The sequence below is a fragment of the Accipiter gentilis genome, chromosome 18 (assembly GCF_929443795.1).
Source record: "Accipiter gentilis chromosome 18, bAccGen1.1, whole genome shotgun sequence".
NCBI lineage: Eukaryota > Metazoa > Chordata > Aves > Accipitriformes > Accipitridae > Astur > Astur gentilis.
The window spans coordinates 395,085-411,582 of NC_064897.1; the positions used below are offsets into that span (position 1 = coordinate 395,085).

The 16,498-nt window shown below is 45.0% G+C and overlaps 1 protein-coding gene across 5 annotated transcripts in view; it reads left to right on the forward strand.

Annotated features, from left to right (window-relative positions):
• PPFIBP1 (PPFIA binding protein 1) overlaps window positions 1–16,498 on the forward strand; it is a 150,971-nt gene that overhangs the window by 85,028 nt on the left and 49,445 nt on the right. For all 5 annotated transcript variants that reach the window (XM_049822217.1, XM_049822218.1, XM_049822215.1 and 2 more), the window contains 2 exons: window positions 10,255–10,416; window positions 12,450–12,655. In XM_049822217.1, the coding sequence (XP_049678174.1) occupies window positions 10,353–10,416; window positions 12,450–12,655 (270 nt within the window). In that variant the 5' untranslated portion in view covers window positions 10,255–10,352. The remainder of the gene's footprint in view (window positions 1–10,254; window positions 10,417–12,449; window positions 12,656–16,498) is intronic.

Sequence of the window (16,498 nt, forward strand, 5' to 3'; positions counted from 1 at the left end):
ACTGGATTGTAAACTTTCTTGCACTGCTCTTAGAAGTTACCTTATTCTCCGTTTTAGTGCATTGTAGCCCTGTCTACTAAAGGCAGCCTACTGTTAGTAAGGTCAATAATAAACCACAGTTTATTGTTGTATCTAATGAAACAGGCATTTTGCATTGTTCTACGTAATAAAAAAAAAAAATTGCTTCACATTTAGCAGATCATCTGTAGCAGGTAAACTCAGTCTCAGTAACCTTGTTAGCCCATCTAGGTAGATTTGTAGCAGCTACACTCTTGTCCCTACTTGGGCATCAAACACGCATCGATGCAAGCGTGTCTTAAGTTTCTGACTGCTAAAATTTTTCTTCATCTCATGAGCTGCATCTTCCTCTGTTGTAAAGCCAGCACTTTCTGCTCATCTTGCTGATGGGGCCATGGGTGATGGGTGGGATATTTCCCCCTCCTACATCTGTACAGAAGCTTGGCCACAGTATGGAGAGTGGCTGCTCCCCTCCATCCTAAGGTCTCTCTCTCTCTTCCTGGAGAAGAAGCAGAAAGAAGTCACCTTTTCCTCTGCCACCTCCTTTCTTCCCAGCTTCCATCCTCTTCCTGCTGCAGAAGAAAGGAAAGACAGTAGGGCCAGGACCAGGTTTGTTTCATGCTCTGTTCCTGCAGAGGTCACAGCTCTGGCTTGATGCTGACCTCTTGCCTCCTTCCACCCTGCTGGTGAAAACCCTTCATTATCACCTGTACCCCATGACCGTACTATCAGTGTAGCCCTCCAGCCTGCTCCAGCGTTGTTCCCCTTCTCCTAGGACTGGTATCTTCCTCTTGTGAGCTCCTCTGAGCCCCAGGCACAGCTCAGCCCCTGCTCCACTGAGTTTTTTAGCCTTGGGTGATGCTGGAGGCCAAAGAGCACCAGGGCATGAAAATATCTTTCTGCAAAGGGTGGTGAGGAGGTGTCAGTCTGACAAGAGGAGGAGAGGTGGAGGTGGGATGGAGAAGGCAGCACCTCTGTCCTGAAGAGCCGGCTGCGGACTTTCATGAAAAAAGGAGTGCGCAGCAAGAGAGCTGGTTTCTGTGTCCCAGCTGCAAAATAGCCTTTGTGCTGAGAAGCGAGACTGGCCCAAGGGTGGGCAGGACACATGGCTCCCCAGCTAAGCAAGGGTGAGCATTAGGCAGCAGCGAGAACAGTGTATGGCTCCTTAAAGTTGCACTGTAATAATAGGGTTTGGGGGCAGGATTTGTTTGCTTGCTACTCATCAGTGCAAGGATTCGGAAGAGCAGGACCCTTTCCTCCAACTGAGAGCGTACGGCTTTTGTCCTTCATATCTTGGTGCTGAAACTTTGGTGTTAAAAAAGCAAGACAAAATCAACAGTGCTCTGATCCTGGCTGAAAAAAAAATTTAAAAAAACCTTGCTTACTCCAGCGTTATGGAAATCTCTGGTTATCAGACTTGGGGCTGTGTTGTCCTAGGAACTGGAGGTTGTGTGGGAAGGGTAGTGCTGGGAAAAAGCTATATCTGCGAGTGCCTTTTTTTCACCTTGGGCTTGAATGAGCAGCTCTGAAGCTGGGCAGCAAACACAGACTGTGTCCTGGAGGAAGGGGAAGGTGGTCCCAAGGGGATGGGGGAGAGCATCTCATCTCGCAGCGCTACGCTCCCTGGGCAAGAGGTATCTCCTTGTTCTGCAGCGGGATGGCGCGTTGCGCTGTAGGGTCTTTACGTGTGGCTGCTCTGGTTGGCGATGGCGTAGCACGCACAGCAGTTGTCAAAACACAAAGGTGACTGCCTTTGTTTTCTCATTGATGAGAACAAACACGCACATTTCGGAATGTGTTTGGCACATGAACTACTTGAGCCTTTTCAAAGCTGAGAACTAATTCAAATTTTGAAGTCTGTGTTTTGAAGTGCACAGTACCCACATCTGATATTTCAGGAATCTCAAAGGTACAATGTCCATTTTTAATAGTGATTAAAGTCACGTGCTGCCTTAAAGCAGGTTGTCTTCATGTAGAATGTCTCAGATTTCCAAGTGTAGTACCTAAATATAAGCTGTTGGCAAAGCTCCAGCATAAGCTATTGGCAAAGGGCTTTAGTTTGGGAGAAAAGAAGATGAAAACACATGTTTTTGAGGTGAATAAGAGAAAACCAGAGTGAAAAATTGGCCTACAATTTATTATTTTTCACTTTTCTCCCCTATATTTTTCTCTTTAAAATTCAGTCCCATTTCCCCCCGGGGGGGGGGGGGGGGCGGGGGGCGGGGAGGAAGTCCTCAACAATGTTGAATTTTACCCTGCTTAATTTTTAAAACGCCAAGAGGAGAGAGGTGGCTAATCGTGCTGTATCAGGGGATTGTTGGTGTATCAGTGGTTCAGTGGTGGTACTGGCAACCTCAATTTCTCAGATAATCATGAGTCTTTAAAAAACATAAGTATCCTCATGCACAAGGCATATACTTCAGATAATCACATTCTTCTTTTACATATTCCTCCTGGAAAAATAAATCTTGAGATAACAAAATCAGAGGCAGATGGAAGGGCAAGGATGTAAAGCTGGGGCTTTATATGAAAATTTTCCTCATGTAACAATTGGTGCTGCGGTGTTACAAAGTATTGGGTTTTCTGTTGTTCTTTACAAGTAGTTGGTAGTTAAACATATGAAAATACTGTTCAAGCTAAATATATTTTATTTACTTTCTGGGCTTTTTGATGGTGGATGCCCTCTACTTTTGCTTTGTGCAGTGACAACACTGAAACTGTGGATCTGGAAACTCCTAGACCAAAATGTAAAGCCAAACCCTTTCAAATCCGGAAGTTTGTGAATTTGATCTTTGGATCCAGCCCATTAACAGAAAGCGGCATGAGCTATGAAATCAGATCTAAACGTGGGTCTGCGCTCAGGGTTTGGTGGTTCTTATGGTATTTTGAAGAGCTACCTTTTGGACTCTGACCCAACAGTGCCTCTTTTGTTCCGCAGCCGGTGTGGCCACAGTGTGTCAGTAACATGTTGCTGGGGTATGTGAGGCATTTCCTTGCTTGCATTAGCAGTCTCAGAGTGAGGAATGAATATCTCAATTGTTTTTCTAATGACTGGACCCAAGCAAAATGTGAGAAAATAGCGTATTGATTTCTCGGACTCTCTAAGGTGAGTAGTTGAAGGCATTTACTAAATAGTTAACCAGTAAAACATGAACAGCCTGCAGTGAAGTATATCTGTGGGGGTTTTTTGCAAGCCTCTGTTTGACCTTGGATTGCTTGTGAGTAGAGTGAAAGTGAGTCTGAAGAACATTTGCAGACAGGTATTTGCATTACATGGCTGCTTTGCAGGTAAGGTACTGCTGCTCTGGCTGCCTCGGCGTCGTCCAGCAATCACAGAGCTCGCTTGTGCATCACAGAACAACGTAACCTGTCACCTGCTGTGTTTTGAAAATTCCTTTCAATTACAACAAAAAAAAGCTGTTGGAGAGTTGGGTAGCAGAGATAAGCAACCAGAATGATTTCAGTACTGCAGACCAAAATAAATGGTCTGTTTTGTAATTGGATATGAATCTAAGCCATAAGCCTTGACTCAGAGACTTTGGGCCTTTATATAAGCTGCTTGCTGTGTATACATCTCTGTCAAGGTATCTGAAGGATGGATGCTTAGCTTGTTGAGGCTTAGCTTTTGCATCATGACTGATGTGTTTAACAAATTTTAAGGCAAAGTGCAGAACGTGACTGAGCTGGTTGGTAACAAAAGTTGTTGTGTGATTTGAGGTAAGTTTTTCCCAGGTATAAACAGCTATATCTTGGAAGGACTTCTGTGCTTTATGCTCTTAAAATACTTTCAAGTGTCTTCTGTGCCTTGATCTCTCAAGATTATCTCAAGATGCTTCTTACATACTGTGGGATAGGCTTTCAGCCTCAGTGTGTTTCCATTAATTTTTATCAGTTAAAGGAAATAAATAATGTTTGCTGTATAATAAAGGAATAATGAAATTCAGGGAACAAAGAAAGGATCTAAAGTCAGGGAACAAAGGGACATTTGTTGCTTTTTTTGTAGTCCTGCGTAATACGAGAAGAGTATTGCTTTGATGTCACTGACTAGAGTTCAGCAAATTCAAGAAGGAATTTATTTATATACATATAAAAATAAACAGGCATCATCAGTTTAAGTAAGCCTTTGCCAGCGTTTGGGTCGGGTTTTGTTCCTGATGATGTTCATCCTTTTTGCACGGTCGAGCGCTGGACTCTCGGAGGGTGCTGAGCCTGCAGGCTGGCGGGGCCCTGAGCCTGGCCCACCCTGGGCTCCCGCGTCGGGGCAGGGCCCCTGGTAGCCATCCTCCTGAGGAGGAGGACTTGTACCTGGAAGGCCCAGCCAGAGGACGTGCCTGCTCTCACCAGGCCTTCCCGCTTCATGACGGCCATGAGAGCAGGGGTGCCCGTGGAGAGGGGGTGCCGGGAGGTGTCCCCGTGCCCAGGGGTACCTGAGCAGAGGAGTCCCTGCCTCTGCGTGGCCCTGGGCTCTCCAGGGGAAAGGGAGCGATGTCTGAACGGCGCAGCTCAAAGCATCTTTGGGACCTAGCCAGTCTCCTGTCCCGGCCTCCTGCTAAGGTACTGCTCTGCGTTATTCGCATTAAGATATATCTAGCGTTTCCCGATTTTACTTTTTAATTTTCATTTGCTCATCTCTTGCAAAATGCCAGAGCGATATGTTCAGCAAGGGTCCATTTTCTTTTTTAGTTTCTTCTTTCAGGCCTGGAGGGTATGAAATGGAGTCTTTTTTGTGTTAAAAGAAATGTTAATGACTCCTAGTGTAAATCAGCTGAATGTGTTCGTTATTAAGTGTTAAAATGCTACTGACTGGTGGCACTATACTTGAGTATCTTCAAAACATCCCATGAGAAATTGTGCCAGAGATTTAGACTGAATTCATTTGAAGCCTGTTTTATTTGTGATTGAAATGTATTTTGCAAGTAAGTCTCTGTGTGTTCATGTTTCTCTTCTGGTCAGCCAGAAGAAGCACAAACAGATGTGATAATGTGTCTGAAATGGCATTTATCTTCGTGAAATAGAGCTTTACCTTGTAAAATTAATTGCTAAGGATGGCTTGTGAGGCGAGAGAGGCAAATCTAGAAGATGCTTCAGACCTCTTGCAGTTGTCTCGTAAATGTAGGACCAAGAATGCAGGGACATGAATTTTGACAGCAAGGTGAAATTTGGGCTCTTACTTTTGCCATGGAACAGGTTCTCTCCTTCCACCTTTCTCATAAGAGGTGACTGCAGTTTTCTGGCTTTTTCATTGTATTTTTGTGGTAGACTGCTCTGGGGTAACAGCCTGCTCTTGGGGGCCCTTTTTTAAACTCTGCAGTTCTCAGAAGCAAGCCCTAATCGAGATTTTTTCATTCCTGTGTATCAAAATTTCCTGATTTAAGGAGTGTTATGTAGGAATGGGAGAGCTGGGAAACTCAAGTCATCCATCTTATTGCATCATATCATAAAAATAATCTGTAGCTGATGCTTTCTTTCCAAATGCTGAGCGTTTGAGGAGCCTGTGCACAAAGAGGAAGGCGAGTGGGATGAAAGGCCAGCCCTTGCCCTTTCCCCAGAGAGGTTGCACACAGGGTACGGTATGTCCTTTTGGCCTTCAGACCTGCTAGCAGGCAGCTGATTCTCCTCAGCTCTGCAGACCTTTGGGTTTTAAAGCGTGGTGTGTTTTGCAGGTGGACTTCCAGAATGAGACCACCTCAAAAAGAAAGAGGCTTGAATATGTTGCCCCTAGATGCCCGTCTCTGTGTTGTTTGATCTAGGAAAGAGAGAGCCTCTGGGTGGGGAAACTATAATTTTCCTACATATGTAAAATGTTTAAGCGCCTTTTTTTTTTTTTTTTCCAAAGTCTGCCATCTTAATTAAATATCTGATTTTGAAATCCATATTCAGGCAGTTTTCCTGTTTGCATCCAGCAGACTGCAGTTCCCATTCACAAAGCCCCTTGTTTTTTTCTAGCTTTCCTTGGCTTTGCACTACAGTGTTTTGTTTTCTCTGTAAGCCGTTTGGAATACATCTTCACTAGCACTGTAGCCGGAGGGTTTGTATGTCATTCAAAAATAAAAATAAAAAATCTCCACCTACTGAAAAGTGAACAGCATAGCCCTAGCAACCGGCTGGTGTGTTCAAACCAGAGGAAGGGACATTAAACAAGTAAGACCAAATAACATCTTCTCCGTAACAGCCAGGAATGCAGCAGAAATGCCAGCTAGTGATAAGATTAATTGTAACTGATAGTGGAGATAGCTGCATTTGTATTTTATTTTTTTAATGGTGGATTGTAAATACAGCCTTGATGGAGTGGTGCTTGTTCTTGCTGGCATGAGTGAGGTATTCAGCTGGGAGCTCTAGAAGGGCGATCTACTTCTGTAAAAACATCCCTCCCCACCCCATCTTGCACTGATTGTGTATGTATTGAAGGAATAAGGAAGGTAAGTCATCATTTTCTTGGAAAGCAAGGGAAAACTTATTTTAAATGGTCTGTCACACAGGGTACTGTCAGTACTTTCCTCTCAGGTGTGTTCTCGATGGGTATTATGCCATGGGTGGCTTTCGTGCATCTGCCTCTCCATCTCTTGTGTGCACCTTGGTTTGTCATTTATCTGCCATGTCATAGATCCATCTGTGTTAAAATGATTATTTTCTTTTTTTTTTCCTTCCTTTTTGCTTTTGTGAATGAAAGGAATTTAAACTGCTTACATCATTAGCATATTAGCTATTCCTTATTTTCTTGAAGAACTCCATTGCACTTATTAAAGATGGATTTTCATTCGTGTTACCTGACTGTGGTTTTCCTTAGTCACTGCTGAAAAAACCCCAAACCCTGAAGCCTTGAGTTTTGTCTTAAGTTTTATTTCTATTAGACCAAAGCCATAAAAAACAAAACGAAGAAAGGAACATGTTTATCGGGGAGGGTCAGCTCAGGATCCTCTCAAGTGAAGTCAGAAGCAGTCTCAGACCCCTTCAGCAGGCAGAGGGATCAAGGCCGCTGGTGTTTCAGTATTGTCTTCTTCCCTGTAATCCACAAAGACTGCTGATTTATGACTTCTGTCTAATAACTGCCTTTATTTGACTCCCTCCGCACCTCCCCTTTTCACCCCCTTCCTCCTGCGGTTTGTTGTCTTTTCTTGTTTCATGCAATTTGGTTCTTTGGTCTGCTGGTGTATGAGGTCTTTGATTTCCCCCTTGCCCATCTGTTCCCCGTGTGCCGGTGGTGGTGTGCAAAGAATAAAAGGAATCCTCTGCCCTTTCTGGGGAAGGATGCCTCCAACATACTGTGGAGTACTTTTCTATCACAGCGGTTTACTTCCTGACTGCTAGATGTGATGCGCTGTGCTGGGAAGGTGGCCAGAGCAGGATGTGCCATTCCAGGCTAGTTTTCAATGACCACTTCTAGGACCAAATAACGGGGGAAATGGGATTTTGTTGCATCATCTCCAGCTGTTTGCCTTGAGGGCTTTTTGTTCTTTCTATTTCACCTCTCCAAGTTTATCAGCTGCAGGCTTGGTCAGGCTGCTAACAGATGCTCCATGAGTGTTGGAAGGGTTTTTGGAGATCACTGTGTTTGCATGGTCTCGCTTCAGTACATTTTATCTTAAAATTTCTCACTGCTGCTCTCGGCAGCACAACTCCTTTTGCAGTAGCAGTGGAGGAAACACTGTAGACTGACATCTCTCCTTCCTTGGAGGTAGGACCTGGTAACACTGGGGTAAATGCTGGAGGTCTTCTGGATGCTGTTAGTACCACCGTCTGCCACTTCTGTTCCCTTCAGTAGAGCTGTCTTAGGGATTTTTGATAACCATGGACAAAACCCTTGTTTAGGAAAAGCAAGGAGTGCTTTTTTTGGAAACGTGAGGAGTGATTGTGCCTGGATGAAGTCCAGGGATGGTGATTTTTCTGTGCCTATGAGCCATGGCTTTATTGTGCAAATGTAAATTAGCAGTTCTTTGCTCCCAATTAATGTGTCTCCTTGACAGAAGGTGAGGAACAAGGGGTGCACTGTGAACAAATGTGATTAGGGAGCACTCTGTTCCTTAGCATGTTTTTAGCCTGCAGCTTGGCTTTGCCTAGGCGGCCGCCTCAGTACTATGTTTAATGCTTGATCATGAGCCGTGCTGAGCTTAATGATGGCTGAGGTGGGAAAGCACCTCTGGAGGCCTCCAGCACACCCCCTGCCCAAAGCAAGGTAGCCCAGGGCAGGCTGTGCCGGGCAGTCAGTCTGTGAGTAGCTCCAAGGTTGGAGACACCAAAAGGGCAACTCCTTCCAGTGCTTGCCACCCTCACAGTAAAAACTAATCTTTTTTTAAACTTTTTTTTATGCTTAAGTGGAATTTCCTTTGTTCTAATGTGTGCCTGTTGCATCTTGTCATGTCACTGGGTGCCACTGAGAACAGTCTGGCTCTGTCTTCTTTACTCACCCCATCAGGTGTTTACGCACACTGGGAAGATCGTGGGCACTCCTGATTCCCAAGCATTAATTGGCTGTTGCAGGTTTGTGGATGCTTTGCGTTGTTGGTCCTTTTCCACTTAGAGCTGTGAGGAATCAGCATTTTGCCTGGGGCAGCAGCAGTCCTGGGGTTTCTCTGTGTGCTCTTTGCCTTCAGAGGGAAATCCAGCGCAGATGCCCATGTTCACTAGACTTCAGCAGGACCTGGTTATCCAAGCCAGGATATCCTAAAGGGGGAAGAAAGGACAAGACTGTCTTCAGAATTATCCAAGTGAATGTGTTTGCAAAAGCTGTGTTTTCTGCACATTTTTATCAGGCTTAGAGGCACCAGACCAAATATCTTGAAGGATCTGCATATTATGGCAGGTATTGTACTGCTTGAAGTTTACTGTTTACATTGTGTTTAAACTGGGGGGCTTCCTTCTTGAAGCTTGGAAGTCTTCAGTTATGATGCTACTGCATTTTTTAAGATTTGCAATACCTTTACTTTACTTGCAGGTATTTTGACTTTTTGAAGTTCTTTTGGCTTTTCTGACTCTGGCAACTAAATAATAAAGCAAGGCATTTGTCAAAAGCACAGTAGTCTTTGTGCTGTCCTTCAAAAATTACCTTTGAGTTTGGACCTACTTTATGTAATAAAAGTTTTGATGTGGAAGTTTAAATGTTTGTTGGTGTTTTACCGTAGCATTTCAGCAAAGCTATCTGGCAGTCTCCAATAAAAGCTACCTTCCAGCTGGGTCAAACCAATAAGGTGACTCGTAGGAGGGAAAATTCAGTTTATAATGTGGATTTTTGTTTTGTTTTGGTTTGGTTTTTAGTGGACTGTTTTCCAGGATTTATGCCAGAGCAACTGTGAACAACTTTCATAATTGTTTATGTTGGGGCAAATGTCAGCAGTGGTGTGGCCTAATACAAAAACCAAATGGCAGGGTATGCAAAAGGTTAAAGCAAGTTTTCCTTCCTGGTGTTTGTTTAGCTTTGTTCCCTAACTGTATTTATAGCAGAAGTAGTCTCGCGTGTCCTAGATTAAAGCCACTGCAATCTGGGCTATTTCGGTGCCTTGTGTGTCTGTTGTGCTGGGGTGGAGGGGTCTGGCACACCTCTGACCTCTGCAGCTCCGCTTCAGCAAAGTACCTACACACGTGCTTAACTCAGGATTTAGTGTGTGGTAGTTCACCTGCCCAGACAGCACATCCGGCAGGTTTGCTTTTCCAGGCTCTGCTGGAAATGCTCCTCTGGGGACCACTTCTGGCTTTCAGAATTTTGAGGGTAGGATCGGAACTGCATCATGACGGTGTGAATCTCTGCTAAGCTCGGAGCAACATTGTCGGGGGGGTAGTCTGTGTGTGCATGCTATGTCTAGTGAGTCCTGGGCATTTGAGATATGCTGCCTGTAGGTAAATAATTGCATGCCCAGGACTTCTGGATTGTCAGACATCCAGAGATCTTGGGCAAATGGTCAGACTGCTCTTTTTCTGTACCAGCAAATTCCTGGGGAGAAAAAAATACACCGGATAGACTTGTGCTTTGTTGCTGTGTTGCAGCTTCCTTTTAGTGATAGGAGGCCTGTGTCTTCTATGCAAGCTTCCCTGAAGTGCCGTGTGGGATTTCTGGGGTGCTCTGTAGGATGCCCCTTCAGTGGCACGGACCTGCGGGCTTTGATTCTTTGATGCCAGTTCATGCCTGGTGGTGAACAACTCCAAGTCTTGTGGTCAGCAAAGGGTCCCAGTCTACCTGCTGGTCCGGCAACGGTGGTGTTTGAATTCAGAGAACATGCAGTGAAATGAAATTCTCTCTTGCAGATTGAATTGCAGACTGGAGGCTCTGGATCCAACTCACACTACTGGTGTTTTATTGCTCCTTATGGTGTAGCTGGTGATCGTTCTTGAGAAGAGAGAAGATGATGAGTGATGCAAGTGACATGCTCGCTGCGGCTCTGGAGCAGATGGATGGCATTATAGCAGGTAAACACTTGGGGCAGCTTGTTCATTTAGCTGTTTCAGTCCTCCTTTGTCATACCTGGAGGGCAGAGTTTCAGGCTGAGAAGGGAACGTGTTTGGTGTCTTCCATTACAGCTCAGTGACTACAAAAAAATGGAGTGGAGGGATTGCACAGACTTTCACACACAGACATGGCTAATTTTTATGGGCTTGTAATTTTTCTCCTAGCCTCTATCAAAATGCTGCTCAAAGTGGCTGAGTGATGCAGTTCAGCTGGTGCACACAACACCATGAAAGCCAAGGACAAGGCATGTTTCAAACCAGGCTGAATGTGTTTAAAGAGCTGCTGCAAGGCGGGAAGAATAAGTTTGCCTAATACTGGCTAGTCTGAACTTCTCTCAATTCTACAGAGTTAAAATGTGAATCGAATTTTCCTTTTTTCAAAATTGGAGTGCTCTGTGTCCAAACATTTGGTTTGGACCTGCCTTGAACATTTGAGGTTTTTATAAGTACTTGTAAATTGTAAGCGGACCAGGGGAGGCATCGCAAAGTATACAGCCTCTGCTTTTAAGTTGAGTCTAGTGAGTTAGAAAATAATATAAGTACACAACACAGAGGAACAAAGCAGCAAGAAGTTAATAGTTTAATCCTATTCCAGCAGAGCTATGCAAACAGCTACCCAAACAGAAAAAATATTCTGCAAGGATAGCAACACAGTTATAAAGTCTTTAAGAGTTCCACTTAAAATAATTTCCCTTAGGGAAAAAAAAAATCATCGTGCAGTGCGTGCTTTGTTTGAACAATGACTTTTCTCTACAGTTTTCCTAAAGATATTAAGGACACATAGCAGGAACACATGTAAAGTGGATTCAGTTGGATCATAATGATCTCTAAAAATACATAGAAGCTGTGACTTTAGTAATTTCCATAAGTAGATACTGGTATTTGGCTCCAATCATGTATCTGTGTTTCCAAGAGCCTAAGTTGGTTATGGCTGGATGAGGTTTAATACAAAAATAAAATGTGGTGTTGGGATGTTTAAGTCACCACAGACTTCGTTTACCCATGTGTCTGAACAGACCTATAAAGTAATATAACAAAGGGTTATCAACTCCTATGTTGCTGGGGATTTCTTCTGTTTATTTTTTTCAAAGGGAATTAGCAGAATACTTGTGTTTTTGTGGCTTGCCAGATGAGGTGAATGAAAGTTCGTGGAAGTGCATATATGGCATATCACTGTAGTTTCCAGAAGTTGACAGTACAAGTGATGCTCTGTCATGAACACGTCTCATTGTGCTGAGGCATTACAGTATTAAGGTCACAAATCAGTGTGCTGGAATTATAGTTGGAATTAGCTAGGTTGACTATAATCAACCTTAATCCTGAATTCATAGTTTCCTTCCTTACTTAATATATAGCAACTTTTAATGTAGGTCAAGTATATGTACTGTGAGTTTATGCAAATAAGAGCTTTTTTCTCTATTAACATGCAAATGTCAGTGCTACCCTGTCATGTTGGGTTTAAAATCTATTCTCGTGTAGAAGTGATTTGGTCTTTTTATTTATCTTCATATTTTTCTTTATTCTTTTTTAAAAATTCCAGTGCCTTGGAGCAGTATAACATACTCCTACATGAAAAATGCAGAGCACGGTTTCCTCTGGACACCATCACTGTCTGACTTGGGTCACGCAATCCCTACAGGGTGACTAAAGCATTAGCAGAGCCTGTTCCCCCCACGATACTTCCCACCTCGGATACATCCCGAGGAGCAGGAGCTCAGCCCGCGCCTTGAACCCGTGGGCATGGTTGTGGCGTACGCGTCCTCTGTCGGATAAGCCCTCCTTGTTCCTGCTGGAGCTTCCACCCCTGTAGCATGCCAGCAAGGGCTTGCCCTTCTCCAAATTGTTGTGTGGTGCGGGCAGAATCGAGCACCAGCACCGAGTTCGGTTCAGTTAAATGCCTGCTGGAAGCAAATGCTGCCTAGAACTTCTCAGCCTTGCTGTACGTCTGACCTGCTTGTCTCGTGCCTGACCCCATGCGATTTTGCTCCCTCCAGGTTCGAAGGCGCTGGAGTACTCCAACGGCATCTTTGACTGCCAGTCCCCCACCTCCCCCTTCATGGGGGGCCTGCGGGCACTGCATCTGGTGGAGGACTTGCGGGGCTTGCTGGAGATGATGGAAGCAGACGAGAGAGAGGGGCTGCGCTGCCAGGTCCCAGACTCAACGGCGGAGGCTCTGATCGAATGGCTCCAAAGTCAAATGGTACAGTCTTGCCTTGTTTCACCCGTAAAGCATGCGCTTTTTTTGTGTGTTGGATAGGCTGGCTCTGGCAGCAGGGCTGTGTTTTATGCAGGCATTTAAAAGTTTTAAAGTAGGTTTCAAAGAACCAAAGGAAAGAGATTTTGGTTTGGAGATGCTGCTGTGGGGCCTTGGAAAAGCTGTTGCTCAAATACCTCATGCAATGAGTTGGCCTGTGCTTTCTTTGATGTACCACCATGCCTCAATCTAGGGAGCAAATATTTTTGGTAACGAGTTTCATCTCAGAGGGTTGGGGAAAGACATTTTTATAGGAAACAGATGCTTAAATGGGGGGTGGGGGTGGGGAGAGTTGTTTTCAATATGAACTTTTCACTAAAAAGCATTTTTGGCAGCTTATTTTTTACAAGGACCCGTGTTGTTACTGAGCTTCCTTAACTGGTTTATAACAGAAGTGAGTGGTGTAAGCTCAGCATCTCTTTAATCTGGATACCAAACCAAATTTTTATTTTCTGTGTTTGGCAATCTGCCAGGTTTTGTCACCTTGCTTTAAAAATACACCAAAATATACCCAACAAGGCTGTTTTTTCCCCCAAGACTTGCTTTTCCCAAAAATTCAAGTATTATTAGAGTGGAGGCTACTTGAAGACTACCCTGGGAAATAAAATGTGCTTATCAGAAGATGAGTTACATGGCATCATTTCCAAAGGACCCGCTGGTTTTGCCTCCGGGTGCCCTGTGACTGGTGACTTCCTCGCAGGGCCAAAGACGAGTCCTTGTGCTTGTGGTCTGTGGCAGGGTTTGCACTGTGGTAGTTCAGGTGTGCCCAGGTTTTGGGAAAGCTCTAGCAGTGGAAGTCAGGACTTACTTCTAGAGGCCATGCTTCAGGTTTTAAGTCAGTCTCTAGCTCTTACAACAAAGGCAGTGGGTGTGCACTTCTGCATATTTTGCCAAATCGGTTTTACAGCAGTGTCCAGGTTCTGTTGTCTCATACACTTGGTATTGGCCAAGGTAACACCGTGCTGCTGAAATGAGGATGCCAGATCTGACAAAGTCTGGGTCTGATGCAGGACAGGCCACCGTGGTGGCTCTGTGTTGCACCCTATGCATTGCTGCTGTTGGGGTGGGCAGCCACCGTTGCCTGGTCCATTCCCAGGATGGGCATCACATCCGCTCAGAAAGGGTTTGGTCACCCTGGAGCCACTGCTGATCTTGCAAAAAGCACTTTTATCTTGATAAATGGATTTATTTGAGCGCTGAGTTGCAGCCCAGAGTGGCGGGTGCAGGACTGCCTGCCAGACTGGTGGCTGGGGCTGGTGCTGGGTGACCTGACGTCCCATCCAGCAGTATGGGACCTGTGCATGGCGCGGTGGGAAGAGACGGGGACCTGGGCTCGCTTCTGTAGCTCTTGCAGAAAGGTTTAAGGGGAGAGCTTTTATTTTTTCCCCCTTTGCTTTGAACTATTCATTTGAAAATGCCTGAAACTTAATGAAGCATGTGGGAGCTTTCCCACTGCCTCCAGTGGGATTTGGATCTCGCCCCCGCTGTCAAAACATGGCAGCCAACGCTGAGATCAGGAGGAGGAGACGGGAGTGACATTCGAGTCAGATCTTTAAAACATGCAGAGTTCTCGCTAACATCAGCGTTTCCTTCCTGCCTAATGTACAGCAGTGAACATCGCTGTAACTAGTCTCTGCTCTGTGTGGAGCAGAAATCGAGGGACATAACAGGTTTCATGCAGGTATGGCCTTTATAAATAAAAAAATGATCATATGACAAATAAACAGCCTTGGGAAATTAACTGCTCCCCATGGAGTGCACAGACATCAGTAGTCCATGCTTAGTGATGCTGATCCACGGCACGTTATTCTGGAGTAAAGGGGCCCAGCAGCGTGGCTGGAGGCAGCAGTGCCTGTTGAGATTAATGAAGTGAAGGCCAGTCATTGCCCCTTGTGATGGCAAATGTGTGATTTAGGGATGTCTGGCTGTTAGGATCTGGAACGAGGTCCTTCAGACCGGTGTGATACGGATCACTGCATGGCAATGAGACAGTAATGGTTTTCATTGCAGCCGTGGGCTGAATCCGGGGAAGGATGGGCTCTGCTGTGCCATTCAGCTTAGTGCCTCCTGAGCACTGGAAAAAATGTGCAGGGGTTGTGTGTACAAAAACTTGCAGAAAATGGCTATTCCATCTATGCTTCTCCTCAGTCTGCCTCAAATTATTCCCCTGTAGTCTCTGGTATTCTTAAAGCCCCTGGTAGGAAGGACTGAACGTTACACTTTGTACTGTGCTACAAAGCAGGGGACTTGCAGGTGTCACCAGTGTCACTGGTCCCTGTCTGAGCAGGGAGGTGTTATGTGAATTCCCAAGATGATTTGCAGGAAGGCTTTCTGCTGCTATGCCCAACCTTACCAAGGAAGGGAAGACACCTCCTTGGTTTGAAATTGGTTTAATCTGCCACACATGAAGTAATTGCATCCACTGGGCTATTCCAAGCTGGTGGAACTGGTGCGTGACAATCCGTCCAAAGCTGTAAGCAAGTCTCTCGTGTCTCAGAGGAAAACAAAAATAGTGTTCACTGCTGCCAAACAGTGTGTCACAAGAGAAAAATCCTTTCCTGGCCCCTGCAGGGAAACTGCTGATGCCCTAGTTGGGAAAAGGGTCTGACAGCGGTCTCCCAAAGTTGCTCGCTTCTGTAAAATGAGGCAGAGCATCCAGTTTTGCCATGCCAGAATTAGCTGCCCCGTGTCCCTGTACCGCTTTTCTTAGTGACTGCTTCTTTTCTGCTCCTCTTGGTGTCTTAGACAAGTCTATGCAAGGACCCAAAAAGGGCCAACGAGTTAAAATGCCTCATGCTGATTTTTTTTAACCAGTGGATGTCAGATGGCCACGTGACACCAGAGTGCGTGTACAGAGCCCGGACATCTGGCAGAGCTCTTCCAAGAGAATCCATTGGATGTCCCCACGGGGAGTTCAGAGAAGTTGTATGGGCAGCTTTCTGCTGCACAAATAAGCCAGTTTAACACATCATTTCTAGTTGTCCATCTACAGCTCTCTGTGTTGCTGAAACCCTCCCCATGTCTCCATGTGCAAATGGAGGGCAGGTGAATGTCGTGGTTAAAATTACAAACTAGGCCATTTGTTCAAAATCTGGAGAGGGACTGAGGCCTTTTCTAAGCTCAGATGTGTTGGGAGTGTGTGCTTTCACCGGGGACCAGACCTGAAATCTGTAGCCAGATCATAACTCTTCCAAAGTTTTGGAGTTTTTTCAGATTCCTCCAGATCAACAGAAATTTTTAATGTATTCTGATGTATACTTTAATAAAACATGTGCTGTACTCTGTGAAACGGAGCTTGTGGCTTGAATATAGACAGCATGTGAGTAATCTCTAATATCATCACCAGTAACAAGACTATTTTAAATGAAACTTGGCCTTTTGCAAGACCAAGGCAGCCCTGTTGTGTCTAGCTGGAAGTCGATAGATCCTTCTCTGGAAGGATATTTCTCAGAAACCTTGCTCCCAGTCATGAACGTTGCTCCAGTTTTTCTTCAGTTGAAACAAACGAGACAGTTTTCTTTCAGGTCATTATTTTTCTTGACAGTGGTTTTTTGGTGTTTTTTTAAAAATACATCTTATGCAACAACCTTCCCAGAAAGAAGAAACCAACTGTGTCTTGTTAAAAAGGAGGGTGAAGGGTAGAAGTGGGTGGACAGTCCCTTCCCACACCTCAGAGCCAGCTTCCCCGAGCTCCTGATCTGAACTTGTATATGTGGGTCCTGTTGTGTGCCTTCTCCTCTTTAAAGGATGTGCTTCTGGAATGAAAGAGCCAGGATATTACTTTAAAGT